Genomic DNA, 25,535 nt, shown 5'->3' on the forward strand with positions numbered 1-25,535 from the left:
TTACTAATGGGAAAATAAAAGAACTCTTGAGCCTGGGTCATCCTCAACCAGGAATGGAGATCAAGGATACCAGCTCATGTTGTTCTGGGTTGGTATGACTTCCTGGTGGCTTTCCATAAATTCTCAGGTAGCTGGAGTATCATTAGTTTCCTCTGCTCGTTTGGGGGCTAAACTGGAGACATCAGGATTATCCCTGGTATTCCCCAGTATTGCAAAGAGATAAAGAACTCAGATACTTTCCTTTAATCCACCATGAGGCCTTGTTAAATTGGGGGAAGAGAAGATACACAGGTGGGAGTCAGCTCCCCTCTTAAATGAAGGGTTGCTGTTTGCCAGAACAGTGATCCAGCCTTATACAGTGACCACCCCTCACCCCCAAATTATCACATCATTACAAAAAACAGCAGAAAATAATTTCCACCTTTTTCAGGGATCTGGCACTGGCACCAGAATTCAATATTGCCCAGTACTCAGAATTCTAAGATCTCTTTTCAGATGCTTGTAACTAAACACACATGAAGTGGGCATGACAGAAGAATCCTGAAGGGAATTATTTAGCATTCTTCACAGAGGTTGGAAGCTGATGAAGCTTTAAAAGCCTCCAGTAAATACAGAGATAAAAAATACATTCCTAATAACTAAACGCAGCAACAGGCCTATGGGGGAGACAAAATTTGATCACTCAGGTAAAGAGAGCGTTGTTGATGTAAAAACAGAAGTGGTTTCAGGTTATATCGGTCAGTTTAATTAATTTCCTACCTTTTGACCTCCATGTAATTGTAAAACTCTTTTTTTTTGAGTCAGTGAAATTTTTTTTTTAGGTATAACTCTTAGCTTTACAGTTAATTCTGGTATTTTGAGAGACTGTTTTCTGTGTCAGTTATATTCACAGGTAGAGAACACCAACTCAAGGAACAAATTAAGATATTTATTTTTGCATTGTTACAAATTTGGGGGGGGATTTTCCATTAAATGTATTTAACACACAACCTATTTGCACTCAGGCCTTTCAGCATTTTAATTCACTAAAATATATACTTTTGGTGCCATACAAATCATGGTTAAAAATAATTCTCAAGGACATACTGAGGGGACAAGAACTTTAAGCAAAATAACTCAAGTTGAAATAGTCAATTCCCTTCAACAGTGGTTTCTATTTCATGAGATTATATCCTTTACACTAGCAAACTATATACAAACAATACCACAAACCTACCATAAGTGCAAAAATGTAAAAAATATACACAAACATATACACAAATTGCCGTGTTTCTCTCTGAGCTACCTTACAGTTAAGAAATCCAGTACAAATGCATGATTTGTATTTATGTATTTGACCTGTAAGTATCTAATATTTAATTGTAAACAAGATTCAGCATGTAGAGCAACTTAAAACAGTTGTCAGAAGCGTAAATCATGAGGCCTGGAGACTGAAGAACTGTGCACATGAGGATCCAAACTGACATACATACCCACACATTTTCTGACTTATCCTGCAGGGGCATTTAGGGTACTTAAAAGACTTGGATGTATTCATCTACTCTAAACAAGTTCTTGGATTTCATTGTTTTACAAAATGCATACATTTCAATATTCAAAGAAAAACCAGCATCACATTTGCAGGTGTAGATTTTCATGTTGGTAAGAGTGTCTTGTTCATTACCATTGAATACCTTTTTGGTTTATTAAGAAACCTTTCTTGGCAACTCAATTAAGGAACAGTAACTGAAAGCAAGCAATGGATGTTCACAATCAACCACTTAGTGAGCAAATAGAAGCAGACACAGTCCCTTAAGCACAGATGAACTCACAGGGGATTATCTAGTGAGTCACTGACAATGCTGTTCAGTAGGCAAGTACACATAGGGCACGCTGCACTGCTGAAAACCTGCAGGATTTAGAAGAAATAGTGGAGAAAAAAATGGAAGTTGCCTTTGCATTGATGTGATGATTTGCTCCTCTCAGTCACTGCTAAGATTCTTAGCAAGAATGGTTTATTTATTTTACAAAAGATGGCTGTTTTTCAGGTACTTCCAGGCCACTCATCCATGTATTATTTGAAACACCTGGTTATTTAATAAAACCCAGGATGACAGTTCTATTAGGATGGTGCTGAGCTAAGTAACAGGAATAGCAGTAGTAGTGTCAGAGTGTTTGGAGAGAATTAAAGCATTGTCTATGCCAGTTTAAAGCCTCTACAAATATGAAACTGCCCATATCTATAGCAACTGATTTCAATGGAAAATTCAAGTACCAGAATATTCTTTACAATCTCCTTGTTCTAATGGAAAATACAGTAATGTTATCCATAAGCTTCCATTTCCAGGGAATATGTCCAGAGTCAAATCTCACTTTGTGTATTTTTTTTAAGTACTTGAAAACTCTTACAGTATTTAACAGAGCATTTGATTAATCCCTTCTCATACATGATACTTTTTGATTTAAAACACAAGCTGAGCCCTACAAGACACAATCTTCGCACTAGTCTTAATGTAAAGACTAGTTTGGTAAATTCTGTGATTTTTAAGGGTTTTTGAAACATTTCAAACACTGCAACAATGCAGAATGTATACCAAAAACTAGAACTAGAAAACCATTTCCAAAATAAAATGTTGAAAAAAAAATTTAGAATCAATTTCACTGAAAAGTCTCAATAAAGTGCAAGCAGCAAATGAGAGGGTTTACATAGTGAAAAGTGAAGTTTAATAAATTTGTACAATCTGTATTGCTGACAATGAGAGACACGCTATAAAAATGTTTCACCTTGACATCATGCCCTCATATAAAAATATATTCTAGTTACCTTGCAGTACAATTAGATCTTGACAGAATTGAAAAACAAAAAACACTGAAATGCTACTTCTTTTCAGCAGTGTCTGAAAGGCAAAAAATATGTAGATTTATGCTAATTAAGTGGATGAACTGGATTAGCTATTTAGAAGTACTAGCTAATTACTAGTATACTAATTCCCAATGAAAAAGGTGCATTGCTACTTACTTGCATTGATTCACCACCACTTCTTGAGAAGGCATTCAGGAGGTGCCACATTGCAAACATGGAACTCATTCCTGTGCAAAATGCTCATGCTTTGAGCGCTCATTAAAGCAAAGCTCTCTAATTACTGAGCAGAAGTATGCACTCCAGCAAATATTTTAACATCAGAAAATATTTTGGGTTATTAAATCTGCAGGTATTTTTCCTCTCAAAAGCATCTCCTCCTGCTTGCAGCAAGTAATTTAGCTGAAATAACCAGGTTTTCAGTGCACCACAACTTCAATGATTCCAGTGAATTGAAACACAACTTCATAATATCACTTGTCACCCTACACAGGAATTTGTTTTCACCTGGAGCTTTGTTTTATGAAAAATAGAGCAGACTGCAGAAGTCTTCCCAACAGAGGGGACGTTTTCAAATCACTTACTGTCCAACCAGATTCTTTGGTGTTCAGGAATACTTAGTATAGTATCAGCATGAACAAGCAGCAATTTTTTTTCCTTCATGTACTCCTGCTTGTCCCTTAAGGCCCATCAGCAAAGTTTCTGCTAGAGGCAGGTTAACTGAACAAAGAATGAAAATACTTCCTCATCACCCTTTGAGACTGAAGTCTGATCAACAGCATCTGATGTCCCCCTTTCAGTGGGGATTTTACACACGGCATACGGGCAGGGTTTCCACTTATGACTAGCACAGAACTATAGCAAATTTACATACTGGCTAGTCATTTAAAGTTTCATCTACTGAAATTCAAAATGAATACTCTTCTATCCAAAAGAGTCTTTACTCTTTATTCTCCAGTTTTCGCTAATACAAGACAAAAAAAGGTTCATTATTGCACATCTATCGCCAAGACTTTCAACTGCCCCAAAATGGTGCAATGTCAGGTGCTTAGTAAAGCTCTGTGGAGACACATGTCACCTACTAACTGGTAAATAATGTCAGTACCACTTGGATTTTAGAAGCTTTGCTGTCCTTTTTTTAAAACCTCTCACCGGTCCCCAGTTTCAGTTAAAGGACCCCAAATACTCACTATCAAATAACTGATGACACACAATCTAAATTAAGAATATTTTGTGAGAGCAGCAACTTTGCAACAATATGAACTTTAAATAAAAGCAGATTACTAAAATAAAGTCTGTATAGTCTTCTAACTATGAAATTATGAAATAATTTGATTTTACTTATGATTTTTCATTCTTACAAAGAACTGTTGGTGACAATTAGAATTAACCATTTTCCTGAACAGTAGGTATTTTTAGCATTGTAATTAGTGTAACAGTAGACAAAAAAAGTTTTTACATATAATGAGTTTAAATAAATTTAAGACACTTTTCTGTAGGATCATCATCAAATGATGCTCTTTTCAATAATTTGTGTAAGCTTCTAAACCACATAAAGGATAATGCACATTACATTTTATTCACACTATAAAAAAGCACAATATACAGGCCATATCCTTTAAAGTGCAACACAACAGAACATTTCTGCAACATTCAGGTTCTTCAAAAACCCACAAAAGTAGGTATTTAATATTTAGGAACAAATTCTGTTCGTAGGTGTATTGACATTGAATCTAAACTCTGAATGGTTATCAAGCTTGTCCTTGCTTAAGTGCCACGCTAAAAGCGATGCTTATGACCATTAAACAGTATTATCTTATCTGCTTCCATACTAGACAGCCTCATGTCTCATGTCCACAATGAAAGCTTTTATCCTTTAGTCAGTGAAGAGCATCTGCAGAGCCCTTTATTGAAGGCAGTTCTTTGACTATATTCAGAAAACCTCTTTAAAGTCCACTTAGCTTCACCATACAGGCTACTGCTTCAGATGTCAAATCTACCAAGAAAAATATGGTAAATGGAGCAGAGCAAGCATGTCTCTGAGTTGGCAGCGCATGCTTCACTATGTTTGGCACTATCTACCAAATGTATTGGTAACACACAGTACAAGCACGTACCAATTCGCATTTCACTTCATAAATATTTTTGGTTGGATGTTTTGCTAGTAACAGCTGGAAAACCTCATTTGTTCCTGAGATGAGCATGACAAAACAAAGTGAGCTCCATCTAAAGCTGCCAACGGGACATTCTTCTGCATTTCCAGCCTTGCTACCTGCCTGCTGAGCCAGATTTACAAATCTCAATCCTCCCCAAGGCGCCACTTCTGAGATTCTTCTTGACGCACATCTGGCCTGATCTGGTTTCTCATTCCACCCAGGACATTGGAGGTGGCCTCTGTTGCAACGATGAAAGGTTTCACCACGGTTGGTGGGATTTGGCGGAGGACTCCTCCCACTGCTCCAGTGACTCCTCTGTTCTCATGCTCACGAGCAGCAGTCTCATAAATGGTTTGGGCTGTGTCCGTAATCCCCTTTAAAAAAATAAAGGAAATCAGTTACACTAAACAAGAAAAGCAACCTCTCCTAGTTTTAAGGAAAGTTTTAAACTGCTCAGCATTCTTTTTCTTGGTGATTTGTATTATAACTGTAAAATAAAGCAATACTGATATAAATATGATTTAGTTCTTCTAATGAGGCTTAAAATAACAGATGTAAATATTTCATTTCATATGGTGGCACATCTTGTGCATAAGGGTAGAAGGTTTGGGGTACTGTGAACTACTGAAAAAATGACAAAATCCTCTGGAAACTCAGCTGACACCTTACTTCATAGACACTACATAAGGTGCAACAAACAAAGTATAACACAAAATATAATAAAAACAGGTCAGCATTCTAATTTATAAAATACTGTCATAATAGAGAAAGGTTTCACTTCTTTCAAATCCTGCGTTATGCTTAAACTCTACTTCCCTCAGAATTAACAGTAATTGCAAAGGTGGTTGAGCAGAAAGAGAAGGGAAGGTTGGATGACACAGCACAGGAAATCAAGTTTACATGGCTCAGAATAATTGTAAGCCATCATTTAAGTCCTCTTCACACTCATCTGCCTAGCATCTTAGGTTTCTTCCTTTTTCCATTCAAGATTTCTGTTGGTTTAAGATAATTGATGAAGACAGTCTAGTTCAAAGCTGCAATCTCCTTCTCCATTTGGTCAGCCTAAACTCACACCTGTTATTTTATAATGCCATTTTAGGAAATATTCTTAACTTTGGTTCCCAACAATTGGTTCTGCACTCACCTCTTTCACAACACTGTAGGCTTTGGCTACCCCCTCCCGCAGGTCGACAGGCTGAGGAGCCAAGCGATGGCGAGGGAATCGTTTGATCTTTTTTGCTTCAATGAAGGTTGGCCCTGGTGATACCATGTCATAAGCAGTTTCTGCAGCTGCCTGCACATCAGGAGCAAATGCAAAACACATAAGTGTAATAGCACCTGATCACAAATTTTAACTACTAATAGGGTGATGTCACTGAAATAAAAGAATTCTTATTCCATAAATAATATTCATTTGCATCAGATTACAGTTTGTACAAGAACTTCTGGAATGTGCAGCTATAACTATACATTAATTCCATAATGAAGGAATGAATTCTGTAGGTTTGGGTGGGGTTTTCTCCCCTCCTAATTGTTGTCTCTTCAAAAGCATCCTCTAAACTGCATAAAATGCTCAAGATAGAAACTGAACATTTGATCAATGGTATTTCTTACAAACACATACATATAATCCCACTTGTGATTAATAGCACTGGTTTTCTGACTATATATGTTCAACCTAAGGCACATATATTATTTTTGCAAGATTAGGTGGTAAAAGTGTACTTTCATTGTATTTTTGTATTTTTTATATTAAGAAACATAAATTTATTAACACTTTAATCCAAGATTCCCTTAGTATTAAATCCAGGAAGTTTTATAGCCTTTGTGTAGATCTACAGAAATAGTATTGATTTGGGTTTGGGGTTCTTTTTTTTGGCTGGTTTTGTGGGCTTGTTTTTTCAAAAATAAGCACGGAGAAGTTGATGTTTTATAAAAAGGTAAGAATCAACTAGTGGATAACACACATGCAACAAAGAACTCATCCTTCTCAGCATGAGTGATTTTTTTTAGTGAAGCTGAACATTTTCATATGAAACTGTACATTGCAATGCATTAAAGACATTAAGAAACAAGCAGCAGCTTGGGTGTTCAGCAGTATTTTAACACAGTTTTCTAACCATTGCATTTGATGTCATAGATCTCACCTCACAGACTGCTGCAAACTTTGCCCAGTCTCTGCTCTCCTATTCATACACCTGCTTTTCTTTTTTAATAGATGCTCCCTAGCTTAAATCCACAGCATTAAGACATTAGCTTAATACAGAGCATTTACTAGACACACCTCTCATTTTACATCTAACTTCAGGAGTCATACACTCTACCTGTATAGTCTGAACCATTCTGTTTGTCAGTTCCAGTGCAGCCATGGCAGTGGAAGTACCAAAAGAAGCTGCTCCTCTTTGAAAGCCTCTCACAATCCGACCGTCCTTGCGGTACTGCTCTATGGGCAGCCACACCAGGTCTTTCAGACCTTGCACTGAAAATGAGGACACAACACCAAAGTCAGACAGCTCTCTTACATATGCAGAATGCCTTGAAAGGAAGTGAAAACAAGAGTCAGCATGGTTTGTGTTGGTTTTTTGAGAGGGGACAGGTGTCGTTTGGTTTTTAAAGAAACAAATACATTCAAGTGTAGCTGAACAAAAGTAAGAATTAACTTACCTAACTGCACAAGCGAATGCATAGGCCCTACTCCTCCCAAAATTCCTGGTAGCTGGTTTTTCTTTATATCATTAAGCCATTCACTGATGGCATAGGAGAATAATTTATCCACACCTAATAAACTAAAGTAAATACAATTATTAACTTTTTTAAACAAACTATTACTAATTAGATAAATGCATTCATTAGTCACTGACGTGAAAGATGTCATTTAAACAAAAGGAAAGCTTCTTCAAATGTCTTTTGTTGCTGTTGACTAAGCCAAGTATTTCAATTGTATATGCTTTATAAAACAAACTCAAAACTGCATAATCACATACAGTTCCATAGGAAGTGAACATGAAACTAAAATGAAGAGTTTATCCTCAAGAATAGCACATATATTAAATTCTGTTGTGACTCAGAATTTATTGAATTATATACATTTGAAAAACACCTAGAATCAAGAAGTATCCTGGATTTTAGAAGGGCACTGTAAGACAAAATTTACTTTACATTTGCAAATTTGCAATAGCAGTATTGATATACATTTTGAGAAACTTACCCATGTCTATAACAAAGCCTCTTCAGCTTTAATTCTGAACAGTTCAACTGAGCAAGCCCAATAAGAATCCCAGCTAATGTTCCCTGTAAGTGAAATATTTTGTTATCACATACATTTACTCAACCCATACAACCTGTGAGAAATAATTTCATCATCTCAACTCTTACTTACCAGTATCCTGTCTAAATATTCTCTCCCAGTCTCCCAAATATACATGGAAACTTGCAAAAAAGAAACTTGGCTTAACCTGCTACTCAAAAAAAAACTGGATACAAGAGGGCTTCTTCAGAAATAATGAGATAAAATAAATTATGCAAACATAGTTCTGGCTTTAGCGTGTTCCAGGCATTCTGAAGCTACCATATTTCATGTTTCATTTCTGATATCTGGGCAAATTCAAGAAGTTGCTGCTTTCCATATTTTCTTACTGATTTGCCATGATAAAGTACAAGTCTTGTTGTGCAAATAGGATTTTTTGATGTTGGTTTCTAAACTAAGTGTAATGAAGAATGCATATTTTAACAAGAACCATGGGCATGGGCATTTTTTTCATCTGTAATAGATTCTGCCACTGCCACTGAGACCCCTATGTTACTAGACTGCAAGGAAAGGAAACAAGGAGAATAAACAACAGTATTTTGTTCTGGCATCAATGAGGAAAAAATAAAATAAATGCATGATTCTGGCATCAGATAGTGGTATCATACTTTGAGGGGCACTGCAGCTCTACACTATGATTTCAAGCCAATCATGGAGCTCACAAATGTGACATTCAAGTTCTGTCCTGGATTAATTATAATTTGGGATCCACCCCTAGTTTTCAAATTAAGAGTGAAATGAGGTTAAGCTTTACTAAAATTAAGGGGAAATAAAGGGTTTTATATTTGTCACAATTGCATCATTAATGATTAGGGAGCACGAAGATATTCCCATTCATGGAGCAGGGAGGGGAGAGCAAAACAAACAGCATCAAATGTTTGTTCTATAGTATCAACATTATACACAAACCTGATCCATTGATACATGCTTCCCATGGTAATCAAGCCGTATTGGAACTTCTGATGTAAAGCGAAATTCTCTGGAACATAGAAAGGAAATATTATAGTGAGAAACATGAAAAGGAAATGAAATTATCCTTCTGAAAAGAAACTCATGGTTTCCCATTCTCCTGGAATAGGATATCATAACCATTTTCTGTAAACCATAAATCCTTTTTTTACTGTGCTAATACTTCAGAATAAATTTACAAAATACAGTGGCAAATTCAGCTTTTCTTGGTTTATTTATATCTATTTCAGGTTAGCATTTGTAATAAATTTTAAAGTCTTGCAAATGTGCTACTAATCCTGGAAGTGATTATTAAAAAAATATACCAAGCAAACACCCACAAAATGATGGTTCTGTGGGCAAGCGGAACTTGATAAAATATTCTGTTGCTAATGCATGAAATGTATGCGGTGAAACCACAGCCATGCTATTAAAATTTAACTCTGCACTGCTTACCACAGCACACATCTTTTGTTAGAGGCACTTATGATCTGAATGCACATGAAAAAACTTCTGCATAACAAACTACAACTTTGATAGTCACTTCCTAGTCAGGGCTACATTAGAGTTTCTCGTGTGATATCTTAATTTCATACCTCTCTTCCATTATATCCTTATATCCTCTTCCCTTATATACACTCATTTTTGATCATATTAGATAATTTTTAGTTAGACATAAGAATACAAACACTGCTCTTTTTATGCATTTGTAAAACAACTCATTACTGGTTCTCTATGGGGTAGAGACTTAATTTTTACTTCCTTGTGCAAAGTAGTGTGCAAAAGTTAATAAAAATCATTGGTGACCTTCCAGTGATAGAAACAAATATATTTTCTTTCTACAAGCAGCCAATAAACAAAAAAATGCACTTTGCCTGAAGGTCTAGAATAGTTTGTCACCATCCTTTCCTAAAACTTTTTGTAACAAAAGTTTACCTGAAAAATACTGGCTGATCACTGTATGATGTTGTTTCTTGTGAGAACTGATCATCCTCTCCATTAACCACATCCATGGAATCAATGCTGCCATTTTCATTTGCTTGCTTGTGTGATGCAAAAGAAATGACTGGACTTGGTTCCTTAAGGCTGCTGACATGCCTGGGCAAACTACATGTAACTTCAGCACCAGGAGACTTTTTAACTAAAAAAAGAAGTTAAACACAGGAAAGCGACTCATATTTTTCACAGTGATTACACAGAGATTGTATTTACACAGTTACTGCATCCTTAGTAAGTTCTAATGCTTATTAGTAGGAATTAGCAGGGCAATATTTAGATTCTCTCAGTTTTTGATAGAAGCTATTACATGCAGCTGAAGTTGAGGTTAGTGCATCAGCATAAATAATGTATCTGGTTCTAACGGCAGTACTGCAGAGTGCTTCATCACCTGTGCATTTCAGCATGACACCCCAACAGAAATAGGTAAAGAAAGTATGGCTGCTAAGAAATATCCAAATACACTTCAGAGTGGAAATGTGCCTTTCAATATATACTGCTTTTGCATCAGACAATGTAATTGATAAGAAGTACTGCTTCAATAGCATATAAACATTATTTAATGTTTAATTTAATACCCTTGCATAGAGTATTATGTTTGTCTAATAGCTTGAAGTTGTCTAACACAGAATTCAATTTTATAAATGAGCAGGACAATGTATTAGTTTTATCTAATAATAACTCCCAATAGCATATGCAGCCCTCAATTTTTCCAGAAGCTCTTATTAAATATGCTCTAATTTTGGTTCAACCTCCTTTTATAAAATTAAGATTGCAGGTGTTGAACACCTTTGTTCATATTTCTAATATAAAAAGCTTAAATACCAAAGGCTCTTGAGTTCTAAAAAAATCAGTCATTAATGTTAGTGCTTAAACCCCAACACAAGTTTTTATACACACAAGATTCACATGTGAATTTATAGACATGTACCCAAATTAAAGGACAAAGAAGCAGCACTTTTATGTTAGATTTTTTTCAGAAATATACCTTCAGGATCTGGAGTAACCAAGAGTTCTACTTCTGTAGAAAGGCTAGTGAAAAAGTCCTTCAGGAAAAACAAGGCATCCTAATGGCAAAAAGTAAAATAGAATCAGGTTAAAATAAATACAAAGACCTAATTCTCTACACACATTATCTACAATTCCAGCTCTATTTCTATGCAGACATAAAACAAACCTTTTATTTCTTTTTGATCCATTAACATATGTATAAGCCACAACAACATCTAGGACAGAAACCAGGAAGTCCCTCTTAGCCACTGCACCCTGTTCCATATATCTAGCTTGGCCTTAAAAATTCAGGATTATTTTCACCATTTCTACTCTCACTTTGGAGACTGTTCCAGAACTGAGTTCCAGAACTCAGTTATAAACTTTTCTCTGATTTGCAGCAGAAGGTATTTAAATATAGTTTATATTCCTCTCTAGTACTGTCAAAGTCAACCAAATCATTACAAATCAGGGTTCCTCACTGCTTCATTAAAAGTAATTGATATCTATGGTATTCATGTCTTAATAATGCCACAAAGCTATTACATCCCAGCTTTTTTTTCAGACAGATGCATTACACTGGTGGTTCATTCATCCTATCATTGATGACAACTGGACTTTCTTTTCCATTTTGACTTCCAGCTGATAAGACTGACAGCTTAAGCAGTAATAACAAGTATTTCTAATAACTGCATGCTGCCCTGTGCTTCCAAAAAAGCTGTGGTTAATTTCATAGAAGTGGTAAAGGTGAATTTTGTTTATGGTACAAAACATAAAACACTTAAAAAGTAACCAAGAAGGAACAGATTTCCTCCCTAGATGGCAGCATTTCCAGGCCATTGTTTCCTAGACAAAATTATTGCACACTAGACAGAGCTCAGTTTTGCTAAGAGTGAAATGAAAACCTGGTCTCTAATGTGTGTTGAAAGAAAGAAAAGGTATGGAAATCCTAATTATGTTCCTAAAAATCCAAACCCCACGTAGCTCTCTGAAGATGACAAATTAAGGAAGAAATGCTTCGACAAAGAGTAATAACTACACTTCACATTTGCCAGCACAAACATATAGAGCTCTTACTGCTTTAGAAAAACCCCAGTGTTTCTTGACTATATCAAAAATACCTTGCACAAAGCCCTGCTAAAGAAAGTAAAACAATTTCTGCTCTTCCTGCCACTGCAGTTGACAGCAAGACAAAGCCTTCAGGTTACAGAAGCATTTCTCAAGTGTCAAGTGCCCTTGACCAACATGATGTGAACCACTTCAGGATTAATGATTAATCTTATTCAATTAAAGACAATTAAGTCACTTCATTAACAAACAAAACCAGATCATTCAAGATTAAGTAGTTATTTTTAAAAGTTGTGACTCCAAACCTTTTGAGATTATCAGAAGTTCCAAGAGGAAAACTTACTGAGAAAATAGTTTTGTCTAAGATATTCTTGGTTTTTAAATAAATAAAAAAATTTGTCTTTGTAATAGCTGGAGCAGAAGGCAAGTTCTAGCATGGATATAAATGAAACAACAGAGATCCAAAGATTAAATAAAAAAGGTATCACACCAAGAAAATAAAATGTAAAATATGCACGATGATTAAAAGTATCTGGTTAAAAGAAACCCCAGGTATCATTCAATAAAGAAAAAATGGTTTTACTTTTTGCCCTGGCACAACCAACCTGGTCAATATTGAGGCGAAGAGGCATTAGTGAAACACGTAAACAACATTCCTGTGGGGATCTGCCAGACTCTGGACGGACATGTAAAGCTTTAACTGTTAACTGAAAAAAAACAACAAGATAAATAAAAGTACTAACATTCACAATTATTACAACTCAGAACACCAGCTAGGAAAAACATTTACTGCTAAATCTTTGTATTTAGTAGTATGATTCCACTTAGCAATTACAGTATTGAATAAAAATTTCCTCTGAATGTTATAAAAAAATAAAGTTAAAAGAAATCCCCCCCAAAAAATTACTAAATCCTGTATAAAACCAGTAAGACTACTGGTTACCATAAAAGTACAAATCTGCATGTGAAATTGTGAAAGCTACCAAAGTAGTCCTGCACATCTGGTTTTTTAAACTAACAATCTCAAACCCATTAATACCTGACATGCTGACATTCAAACTGACTTTTGAATTAGCCTTAATATCTACAAAGAGTCAAGCAAATAACTATCAACAAATTATATTACTTCAATGTTGCACAAGCTCATGTTTCTGCTTCTGCAAGATTAAGAAGTGCACATAGCCTCCACAATGAGAATTCTCACTGTAATTGTAAGAAATTAACATTTCATGGCTATACCATGTTTGAATGTGCTTTTCGGGGCATCTCCTTACTGCAGTAGAGATAGAGGAATTTATTCATTTGTGATGTAGCTAAGCGATCTCTGATCTCCAGGTCTTGAACAATAAAAACTTGTCGTGACACTGGCTGCTCCAAAAGACAGGATTCACCTTCTGCACCACCTGGAGGATATACCTCATGCTGGAATTTCACCTTTTGAAAAGAAAACCAGCATAATCAGCTTCATTGAAAAACACCATTTAACAACAGAATAGTTCTTTAAAAAAATAAACAAAAATCAGGGAAGTATACCACATATAAGAACTTATAAAGCTGCCTACTATTTTAAATTTACAGAAATACTATTAAGATTTCTGAACACTATTCAGGTTTTTACATATCTAGCAGTAGAAATCTTCCAACTTCTAGTTGCACAATTATTTGCATTTTAGCATGCAAATTCAAGGCAAAACAAAGAGTACTGACCCTTTGATAAGGAAATCTTACTGCCATAAGATAGGGAATGAATTCCACTGTTTTTTTTAAATTGACTCCGCTATTTCCTCTCAATCCTGACATATTTCTTACATCATGGTGAAGCCTGTACCAGACAAACTTCCAGTTCTTGAATCTTTCACCCTCTTAAGAAAAAAAATGTTTTTTTCCCAACCAACTGACTTCTCAAGTGATTCCATATAAAGCTAATTCAGCATTTTTCTTCAATTCTAAGTTATGCAGCTCTCGTGTCCAGCTGTGGTGACCCACAGACCATCACCCGCTGCTCCCCAGACCCCGCGCACCGCGGCCGGCAGTGAACGCTGCTGGGCGCGCACAGAGAGCGGCAGCGGCCCCTGCCGGCCCCGCGCTGAGCCCCAAGGCAACACCGCCTGTGCCACCTTCTACTCTCCTTCATTGCCTTAAACGTTACTGCCCAGCCGTAACCAAGCTAGGGGTGCAAGTAGTGGAAAAAATCTTTATACTGCTTCAGTGTTAACACTAACTCTCATTAAATATCTGTAAATTGAGAGACAGCTATCATTCTGCATATGAAGTTTTCAGGGTGGAATATTAAATGCTTCCCTTTCTCCTTTTGTTTATTGCAATGTCATGTTTTTTCTAGAAAATGCTATCCTAAGCATTACATATTTCTGGCAAGCTTGAGGCGTTAATGGGATGAATTTTAGGTCTCAGAAATGCACATAGACTATAAAAAAGCCTTTATTTTAATGTAATGCCTTTCAGGTTTATGGAAACGTTTGAAAACATCTTATTTTAAAAAGATTCTGTTATTGATCCATTTAACATGAAATATGTTTAACTCTTTGCCAATATTATTCATAGCACCAGAAAAAAGCATCTAGTTCCTATGTTAGAGCTAAGCACAGCCTAAAAACAGCTAAGATACTTAAGCCTGAAGGATGCTAAATATGTTAGGGGAAACACAGAAACAATACTCTGATACAAGTAGATGTTATTTCATACCCAATTATCAAATTGATACACTGAATAGTCTCAAAATATCTATGTCTTGCTTATTTTGTTAGAACACCTAATTTCATAACATGGATACCTATTCAGAATGGAACTAAAGAGAGGAACACAGAACAGCAGTTGCAAAACTGGGTTATAATAAACAAAAGCTTTTAAGAACATTGTGATGGATATCCTCCATCTTTAGAAACAAGCTTATTCAGAAAAAAATATTATGCTAATACTAATTTGTTGAACAAATTCTACATTCATCACCAGCAAAGTAATTGCTTAGATGTAGATACTGTTGAAAGAAATATAACTGAACTCTAATGGAAAGGTGCTATCAAAGGAGTATAACATGTAACGATATCCACACAGACAGTCATGGCTGAAGCTGCTTCTGTTACTCACCTTGCTTAATTGTATTTCCATTAGGAAGTCTGGGTTTCTTCCTCTTCCTCCACATGCTGTATTCCGTCCATGCCTTGTTGGTGTATGAGAAGGAGAACTGTGGGGACTTCTGGGGAAATTAAAAGGAAAAATACTTTTGCATATTAAAGTTATCTCACTGTTAATCTAAAACTAAATACACTAGATGTAAGTTCTTACTATTTTAATTATATTACAAAAAACTGAAATTACATTACTGTTAAGCAAGTAATTTTTTTTTGTTCAAGTAAAATACATCTAAGCAGAATGCCAGGTGCATGTATCCCAATACCAAATTAACATTCATAAAACATTTCCTTAGTTTTGGCTGTAATAATTTTATTCTCTAGCTCACATGATATCCTGTAAATCTTACACTTATGCTTCTTAAGTCTTGATCTCTTTAGGAAAATTTGACTACCAATATTACCCTAAAACAAAATCCATCCCTCCACCCCCCTCTAAAAATCAGCAAAATCAAACCAAGCTTGTCCAGGTTAAGACACAGGAAAAATACACTCTGTGGAGTGGAACTGAGTGAGAATCTGGATGATCTTTAAGATCCCTCCCAACCCAAATCATTCTATGATTGATTCCTTGTGAGAAGGGAGCCAAGAAGCAAGCAAGGGAGACTGGTGATTGAACAAGAAGATTCCTCCTTATCAAAAGAAAAGAAAGTATTTCTGAATTTTCTAATCCACATAATTAGATGAAACACTTACATGAAACTTTTAGCTGGAGAGGTTGGTGGTGCAGCCCCAAAATCCCTTCCACCATAAAGATGCCAAATAAGAGATATTTCCTTTACAACATAGCGTACCAGAGGAACAGGAAAATGAAGCGGAGCTTTGCTTGTATCCGTTTTTTTAATAGGTTGACTGAAATGATTTTCCTTTATGATAATTGCATCATCAACCATTATTTTTATAACTGGCTCTTCCTCTTTTTCCTAATTAAAAAAAAAAACATATAACATTGAGAAGATGAGATCATCTTTATTGAGATGTCCAATTCCTTCCTATGAAAAGGAAAACTTTCTGTATTGTCTTCTAAAGCTTATACAACACATGATCAGTTTAGAAATGTTTCTTACAAACTACAGACAAAAGCATATGAAAAAAGTAGAACCTGTGAAGTAGTTAAAAACAGCAATAAAAAACCCCAAACCAAAACAAAAGACTTCCCCACCCAAACTATAAACAAAACTAAGTACTAGTTGAAAGCAAGCAGAAAACCACAGAAGAGCCCAGGCCACCCTATTAGCACTTCTGGAAACAAACAAGCTCAACTATAACTGGGAAAATGCAGCTTCTAATCAGGGACCAAAGATCTGCTTCTGTCTATTAGGAAGAATACCACCAGACAACATGCAGAGGACAGACATTGGTGTAAAGTGACACAAAAATTTATGTCTGAGGTTTGGCAAGGATTTTAGATCCTTAGAAACATTGAGAGCTTAGATTAAGAGAAATGAACAAAAGATTAGAAGATATGCAAAGCTGCTGTTTTGATAAATGCTGGTTTTTGCTTAACACTTTTTTTTTTGTAATTTTGCCATTATTTTAAGTTGATATGACAATGATTAAACATGACTAAGATGCAGGAAAACTGCCAATGTTTAATGTAACACCCAGATGAGAGAACAATTACACAGTGCTGAGATATAGAAAAACCATATCTATTTGAAAATACTTGCTCTCATTCCTAAAAGCAACAATGCATGAATTCCCTCCAAACAGAAAAGCATCACTAAGCAATCACAGAAATCTATGATATCTTATTTACCCAGGCTTTATATAAGCTTTTCTCTAATTCAGTTTATATATGGATTTTTTTTAGTAATTTTCAAAGATCTTACAGCAACAGCAACTTTAGGTGCAAAAAGAATGCAGAAATCATCACTTTCTGCTGGAACATCTCCCATGGCCTCACTTATCAGGTGATGAGTAAATGAAGCATAAGTGGGACTTGGCTCTTGTGAGACATTTCCACTTTCATCTGGAAACAGGAAGAGATCTGAGCAAGATGGCTCCTGAGTTTGAGATTTGTCATCTAAAACTCCTGAGAGTTGAAGGAGAGTGGAGAAAAAACATATTTCAGTGGAAAAATCCTTACGAAATATGAAAATTAAGTAAACTCATGTTTGCTACTTCAATTATATCAAGGAAATTTGCTCATTATATCTTGAATCAATTCATACTATAAATAATATACAATTCTCAAGTTTCTTATTCTGGTAGTAAGACCACAGAATCAAAACCTTTCAGTACCACAGAGACTGCTCACCCTCTACCACAGAAAAAACGAACAGAGATCACGGAAATAGTAATGGATATCTACTTGCAGTACAAAATCCTTATCAAATTTAAAACTGAATTACACTCTAGCCATGATACAGAAGCCATAATCCTGTGATAGAAAAAGGTAGTTGATTTTATATGCTAATTGAAAAAATTCTTTATAGCTAAAAAGCTCTTCCTGTGCCTTGAAACTGTATCTTCTTCCTGGACCTCTCTCACATCCAGAAGAGAGGTCTTTATTCCTGCACACTAACTTATACTCCTACAGAATTTGGGGTCTTGACAGAGTCCCAGAGACAGATTTTTTCCCTGCTGCTTTCAGTAGCTCAGTAATGTGTATTTTTGACTAGAATCTCAAAGTACTTCTGCATTACTATTATTAAAAGCAAGAATCTGTTCCATCGTTTGAAGACTTCAGACATCCTAAGTACCTGCTCCCATTCTTATTGCAGCATCTCTACATACACAAAGCTTTCAATCCCACTTTCTTTCCAGAAAAGTTGTACTTTATATGCAGGGGTATGCCTTCAGGGGATTCTCACCATTAGACTCTTGCTTGATGGCAGAAGCAGTCTGTTGAATCTCAATTTCTTCCATGGCATCACTCATCAAATCCCGTAAAATCTGCTGCTCTGACTCAGCAAGGCCTGGTCCGTGGGAAGATGGCTGGCTAAAGGTCTCTACCTGTAGGAGAGGAACTATACATAGTTACATCTCAAAACCAGCAAATGTTAAAAAAGATTTTGTTAGAACAGCTTGCTTCACAGCTCTTAAACTGTGAGAAAAAACACATTAACTTGTTAAATACTCAAGTGATCTGAAACACCAAGCTGGGTGATTCATTCATAAAGTAGGTTAGAACATTATGGTTCGGGGTATTTAGGTCAGAGTACCTGGACAGCTCATGTATGTCCTGGAATTTTCTTCTTTAGATAAGAATAAAGTACAAGAGGTAAACAGCATAGTGTTTTGAAATGTTTAGTGACCAAAACAGGAAAAAAATACTATTTTAACTCTGAAATATATTTTTAATTAGATACAATTGGTACAACTTGATACAATTTCTTTGCAAAAATCTCATATTATTTGTAAATAGAAGAGGGATTAAAATAAAATATATTACCAAGAATCAGAAAGTTAAGCTGCTATCATTTTGCCATTCTAATACCTTCATTTTTGGCTTGCTAACTCCACGTTTAACCTCTGTCTTAGCAGGTGGATGTAAATCACCATAACTTGCAATATATTGGATGAGATTCATTAGTGCAGCACACGAATCAGAGCAGGTACGGATATGGATTACATCACTGGAACAGTGCAGCTCAAAACGAGGTTTAGTCTAGATAGCAACAATGAAAAAACAACAATAAACTTCAAATTATCCTGAAGTTCCATAAAAATGACATATACACAGCTATTTTTCAATTATTTTACTTAACTAGTCAAAAAATGAGTTAAAAAATACAAGTAAACTGGAAAATCTTCTTTGATTTTAAGTACAATAAACTAATTTTCAAATCACAATCTCTCATGAAGATTTTACATTTTATTTTGTTAGTGATTAAATACTTACTCTTTCTGCCTCAGAATCAGATTTTACTGTTGTAATAGTTAGTTCCAGCAGTCCCATATCCATAACACGAACATAATCTGAAATATGATAATTTTAAATATTACTAAGAAAATAGCAAAACCCTATATATGTACAGTTCTAAACACATTAAAACTAGCATGAGCTGTAAAGGAATCAAAGCCTTTCATATCTCTGCATTTCCTTCTTTTATGAGGATTACTTTCAGAGTTCAAGTTTCATCCACTCAAATGAAGAACTTGAACCATTTCAGTCCAATGTATCACTCCCATTACCACATCTGTGTGCAATGTAATCTTTTAAGATATTTACCTTCATCCCATCTGTGTGAGTTAGAGAAACCAAGGCACACAGAAGCTGAATGACTAAACATTCTATCAGTTTTTAGCTGAAGTGAGAGAGAACACATGTTCATACTGTACTAATCTTTCAGTGCCATGAATAACTTATTTGTCCTCTTTTGTTATTTAAACAAAAACAGGCAAACCTTTACTGTGCCCCCTACTAGAGATCTCTTACCTAAGCTAAATACACGTTTGTGGGCCCAAGGTTTCATTATTTCTCCAACTCATTTAGTAAATATTGATTCAAGTTTCTCAGTCCTTAAAGGTTCTTATTATTTCAATGAGGGCAATCCAGCTGGTATGATTCTTTTCAGAACCTACAACTCTCTGCCATATAGCACCTTTCAAGTTCAACCTTTTATATCTCATGAGGTCTCTTTTCTACAAAAATTTCTTTCTGTGAAACTCCAGATTTTTAAACATAGGCTTTTTCAAATACCCATTAATAAACTGTAACATGATACCAGAGGAATTGCAAGGTGCTATTCTCTGACTTCTGGATTCACAAATCCAAACCAGAGCATTCAGATTTTTATCAAGATTGCACTATTCTCTCATGGTCTACTTGCTGCCTCTTATCTTCTCAGTCCTCTTCTTAAATAACCTTTGTGTATGCTGAATATGCCTGTAATTTTGTTTCTTTAGGCTCTGTAATTGATTAGTCACATCTAAGACTTACTTACCTCTATGGAGGTTCACCATGACAGTGTTGCACTTATCAGACAAATGCAAAGCAGCCTCATCTAAAATTATCCTGAGACAAAAACAAGGTGAAATAAAAATGCTTAGAGAAATGCTGTGCAATTAGTAAGCCAAAAGAAATTAGTATATAAAAAATATTTAAAAACACAAATATACCAAGCATATCCTAAATTCAAACTCTTCACTTTAGCCTTTCATAATTTTCAAATCTATTGACAATTAACCACTGTAAGATATTTTCCCCATTGCTAATTACATATTTTTTACGTTTCAATTTATATATTTGATCCTACCTAGAATAAGAAATAAGGCCTTAAGCCTTAACACTTATTTCTGTCTTTTTTCTCTACATAAAGTTAACAGAACATTTGTTTCAAAGATCACTTAAAAGGTTTTATCAATAAAAATAATCAACTTGGTAGATATTTCACAACAGAACAGGTAAAACAGAATGAATATTCAACTGAAGTTGCAAGAAAATTATTAGAAGTTACAGATATTTTCATTAGTCATTAAATATTCAATTAATTAAAATACTGTTGCCAAGTAACAAATTATAAGAAATTTTAAGGTCTCACTAATCCATAAAATAGACATAACTTCATTTCAGGACATTGCAATCTTATTAAAAATGCAGAATTGCTTGTTTTTAAAGGAAGCAATCCAACTAAAAAGTATATATAAACAAAATTCTTTAACCTAATAAAACAGAAGAATTTCATGTGAGCAAAGTGTATTTCAAAAGCCGGAAACCAGTGTGATCATTTATACAACATGAAAGCTTCTGAGGTCAAAAAAGCAGACAGGCATTACAAGTTTTACAGGAGCTTACATGATTCATAATAATTTAAATCATACCTGAGAGTAGAAGAGGATTTATCTACTGCAACACTACTGGAAATGCTGAAGGTTTCAACAGTAAGGAGAGATCTGACTGGCAAAAACAAGGGCCTAATAACAAATTGGAAAAACAAATTAGTGTTCTGTACCTATCTGAAGTTCACTCAAAGTCTTACAGATTACCTAACTCCATCTTCCCAGACCTAGGTAAGTCATATCCTACTTTAAATTCCTTCTAGTTAAAAGATGTCTGTTAAGTATTTTTTCCAAAAGTGCCTAAATAACTATTATTTATAGTATGCAAATTTGAACATTCCTAAAGAGTAAGTATACAGCTGCAGTGTCAAGTGACACACTTACATTTTACTTACCTGTAATCAAGAGCACAACTCCACAGATGCACATGAAAAGTTGTAACTGTAGCTGGAGGACTATATCCCAAAACAGGCTCATCAGAAATATTCAAAAAATATAAAATCTAAAAATCACAAAAAATATTCATACTTCAATATCTGTTAAATTAACAAACAACTACACATCACAAAAGAGCAAAAAGAAAAATCTCTAACAGGTATGACAATAAAATGTTAGATTAGTAGAAGGAAAAGGTGTGAACAGCCTCAGATATTTAAAGATGCTTACTCAATATCTTATTAGAGAGAAGCACGGAATGTAAACAACACAAAAAAACCCCATAAAAACTGCAGCTTCAAAGGTATGGAAAAGACCAATCCACATACACTCAAGTGGCTCCTTGTAACAAAGCTTCACAATGCATTTTTAAGACACTGCCCAAATACAGTTTTATTCAGCCCTCTTTGTAGCTGTTATTACAGTGTTTGTATTTTCCTTGCTCTCTCTGAAAAGTTAACTTTTAGCTAATTCTACGTTGCTCAAGGTATCTTGCTTCAAGTCTTTCTTGAGGGCTGGATATGGGAAATACACTCATAACCATGTGCACCTTCATTGTATAAACAGCTTTTTCATGTACTGCCACATAAAAATAGCTTCTATCCTCCTCTGTAACATCTGTCATAGTTCCCTCTTGAATATGTTACACTATAGAAGTTCTTAAAATATTCCAGGCCTGGGGTATACCATCACTGCTAGTCTTTTGATTTTTTCTTTTAACTACCTTTTTGGACAATTTTTATTTGATCCCTCCCCCTCCAAAAAAGATTGCCTGTGATGCACTTGGAAATGTTACTTGAGAAAAATTTCACAGAGCAAAGAAGCAACATGGTGTAAAGCAGGCTACACAAACCATGGGAATATTATACTGAGGAGAAAATAAGGGCACAGCAGAGTCCAAAGCCCCAAGTTCAGCTCCACAAAGTTACACAGTAACAATGCATGTAAAAATCAGTATATTATACAGACTGGAGGATGAACAGGAGCAGACTGAGTGTCAAGGGTTGCTGTCTGTAATCCAGTATGGGGCAGGGACATGCAATGACACTGCTCCTGTGCTAATGGTGTTTTGCCTTGTGCACACACACAGATCAAGGGGTTCCAGCCCTTTCTGCTCTGCTCTGCCTCTGCATCCACACCTATGACAACAACCCTTCTCATTCAGAAGTGTTTGTGTAAACTGCTGCTCACTGCCTCCCTAAAGTCCTCCAAGTACTGCTTTTTCAGCAATACAAAACAGGAAATATACAACTGCGAAATGAGACTTGAGGGATAAAGTGAGCAGAAAGGAAAAATACAGAAATGCTTTCAAAACTGCAAGTTTGCTTCTTTTGAGGATATGTTTAACTTAAGGATTATTTAAGTACTTGAATAGTATTGCACTACTGAGATTTTTTTAATCTGAATTTTAAACAAAACCCAAAACCCAAACCCCAACAGAATGAAGTAAACCCTGCCAAGACCTCCCTCACATGTAATGGACAGAAAGTTAGGATGATGGGAGGAACAGTACCAAGTGAATAGACAAGAAATCATTTAAAAGTAAGATTATCATCTGTCAATGGTCTCAAAGAAAAACAGGAAAGAAAGAACAACACTTTCATGAGCAGAGTATGATAATAAAGCACAGCCTAACATCAAGATTTTCAATCAAGATTTAGTTTGATAGTTAAGGCAATGAGACTGAAATTGAAGATGTAATCAAGAAAACAGTAGCAGCCTGACCTGTTCATGCCAGCTTAAACCTGAAGGCAACACACGGTGCTGAAGGGTGGCTCCTCGCAGTCCAACAGCCACCAGAAATTCCTGCACAACAAAGTTGCATGACTTGGCTTACATGAAACATGTAACTATTTCACATCTAGATTATGAAACTGTGTTACCCTTCTGCACCCAACAATCTCCTGGTGTCTAGAAAAACCCTGCCTTCCAATACAGAAACCCTGGATAACACAGTATCATACTTTTGGCAACAGGACACTGCAGAAATGGCAGTTTTGTGGTGGTGGTAGGAAGGAAGGCTGCCTGCACATTCACTCTGGGATTCAGCAGAAATAGGAGTACCAGGAGTATCACCTTAAAGTAGTTCACATGTGAGACAACTGAACACCCACAACATTTTGCTGGTCTGCAGAATCTTTCTTAAGATAACTCAACCAACCTGTTTGTCACCACTATGCCAGCTAAGAGGTCCTCTTTCAGCCACACTAATGAATGCTACTGTCATTTAACAGTCCCATTCCAAATAGGTAAGCAAAGGCTGCCTATTAGATGACACTGCTAGTTAACAGCAGTGTTATTCTATAGTTGTTCTTGCCTATTTTGACAACAGAAACTCAACAAAAACAAAAAATGTCAACTATTCAAAAAATGTATTCAGTAAAAAATAGCATGATCAGCAAAGTGAAGCATTGGAAGAATTAGTAAATTAAGCTGCTGCTTAAATTTTATAATCCACACAAAGATTCTAAGAGAACATTGTAATTTGAAAATTAATGTCTGCGAACTATATGGCTTCTTCATCTGTAACCCTTCTAACTCCATGTCTAGATGCTTCCATATAACTGAGATAACTCAACTTATAAAAGTACAAATGACACAAACCTTTGTATTGCTCTCTATTTTATCTGATTGGATTTTGACTGCAACAGTCAGCATACTGGGACTATCCACTCCTACACCATCTGAAGTAGTCCTACTAAGACCATCCTCTTCAGAAAAACAAATAGTAGGCTCTAACCAATGGGGACGTATTGTGCTGGGCAGTTGTACTTCAGAGGAAGGGACAACTCCATCTACCAAACCTGCAAAGACATTTTGGAATGAATTAACAAAGCTGTCACTGATGAAGTGTGAAGGAAAATCCTTTTTATGCTTCATGCCTACAAAATTATTTTAATTACCAAAGTTAGTCATGCACAACTGAGAACTGTGAAGGGAGGGTTATGGGTGATCCAACATTTAAAACCACAGCTCTAGCTATCATCTTCAATGTGTCTATTAGGAACTGAGTTTATTTGCCCAACAAAATAGCAAAGTTGAAATAAAGGACAGAAATCTCCTACAGGTTACATGAAGAACATGTGTCTCCATTTTATGAGCTAGTGCCAGGCTAATGTCTCAACACACAACAACTACGCCTTGCACCGAAGCATGACCACCACTGATTCCCAGGCATCTGAGGGGGAAACCTTGAAATGTTTAACTACATGGGGGTTACCAGACATCGACAAACTACACAGCCAAAATTCTTCACCAGTGGATGACAACTAGCTACTGAGGAAAAACACAGCAGCCACTGGTAACCTGTAGTTTTTTCAATTAAACAACCAGTAACATGTAGGAAGAGTGCATTTTCATAGTAAAGAATAGGCTGTACAGCTAATTTGCCAAAGGATCACAGTATCTGTAAATACCAGCAGTGGTCTGGAAAGTTGGAGCTAAACTTTAACTAAATACAATTATAATGAAGTTGCATTACTGTAGCATTTAGAAACATTAGCAATAAATTATATTCATTGTACCAAATGACACACTATGAGAGAAAAGAGAAAAAAATACAGCCTTTTCCTAAAAAGCTTCAAGCTTAGTTAATTTCAAATTTAGCCCCAAAGCCACCTCAATCCCATCCCTACCTTGATGATATAAATTGAGGCTGCTAGAATGGAGACAAACATAGTGTCTGTCCTCAAAACCTTCATATTTAGTCACACTGAAAAGGGAACCACCGTTGAACTCAAACCAGAATTCACCATATTTTCCTTCCAGTGTATTTCCATCATCCTGCTGAAGGAAGAAGAGAAATGATAAAATTATTGTTTGCTGACAGTTTGCTGAATTTAGGCAGTCTAAACTAACACAACAGTTGCTACCAATACATGTTTTCCTGCTTGCATTTCAGTTATTCTCACATGAAGCAA

General features: G+C 35.6%; 1 protein-coding gene across 1 annotated transcript in view; it reads right to left on the reverse strand.

Annotated features, from left to right (window-relative positions):
• Positions 1–578: 578 nt before the first annotated feature.
• ATG2B (autophagy related 2B) overlaps positions 579–25,535 on the reverse strand; it is a 46,176-nt gene continuing 21,219 nt past the window's right edge. Inside the window, exons 21-42 of the mRNA XM_058806266.1 lie at positions 25,251–25,401; positions 24,220–24,419; positions 23,341–23,421; positions 21,576–21,682; positions 21,223–21,315; positions 20,346–20,416; positions 19,301–19,377; positions 18,896–19,066; positions 18,270–18,411; positions 17,286–17,488; positions 16,150–16,376; positions 15,410–15,518; positions 13,544–13,738; positions 12,910–13,011; positions 11,235–11,313; positions 10,187–10,391; positions 9,212–9,281; positions 8,204–8,286; positions 7,660–7,781; positions 7,320–7,474; positions 6,140–6,289; positions 579–5,369 (exon numbers count right to left, since the gene is read on the reverse strand). Coding sequence (XP_058662249.1) covers positions 5,139–5,369; positions 6,140–6,289; positions 7,320–7,474; positions 7,660–7,781; positions 8,204–8,286; positions 9,212–9,281; positions 10,187–10,391; positions 11,235–11,313; positions 12,910–13,011; positions 13,544–13,738; positions 15,410–15,518; positions 16,150–16,376; positions 17,286–17,488; positions 18,270–18,411; positions 18,896–19,066; positions 19,301–19,377; positions 20,346–20,416; positions 21,223–21,315; positions 21,576–21,682; positions 23,341–23,421; positions 24,220–24,419; positions 25,251–25,401 — 3,024 coding nt within the window. The 3' untranslated portion in view covers positions 579–5,138. The remainder of the gene's footprint in view (positions 5,370–6,139; positions 6,290–7,319; positions 7,475–7,659; positions 7,782–8,203; positions 8,287–9,211; positions 9,282–10,186; positions 10,392–11,234; positions 11,314–12,909; positions 13,012–13,543; positions 13,739–15,409; positions 15,519–16,149; positions 16,377–17,285; positions 17,489–18,269; positions 18,412–18,895; positions 19,067–19,300; positions 19,378–20,345; positions 20,417–21,222; positions 21,316–21,575; positions 21,683–23,340; positions 23,422–24,219; positions 24,420–25,250; positions 25,402–25,535) is intronic.

This window comes from Ammospiza caudacuta, chromosome 6 (genome assembly GCF_027887145.1).
Source record: "Ammospiza caudacuta isolate bAmmCau1 chromosome 6, bAmmCau1.pri, whole genome shotgun sequence".
Lineage (NCBI taxonomy): Eukaryota > Metazoa > Chordata > Aves > Passeriformes > Passerellidae > Ammospiza > Ammospiza caudacuta.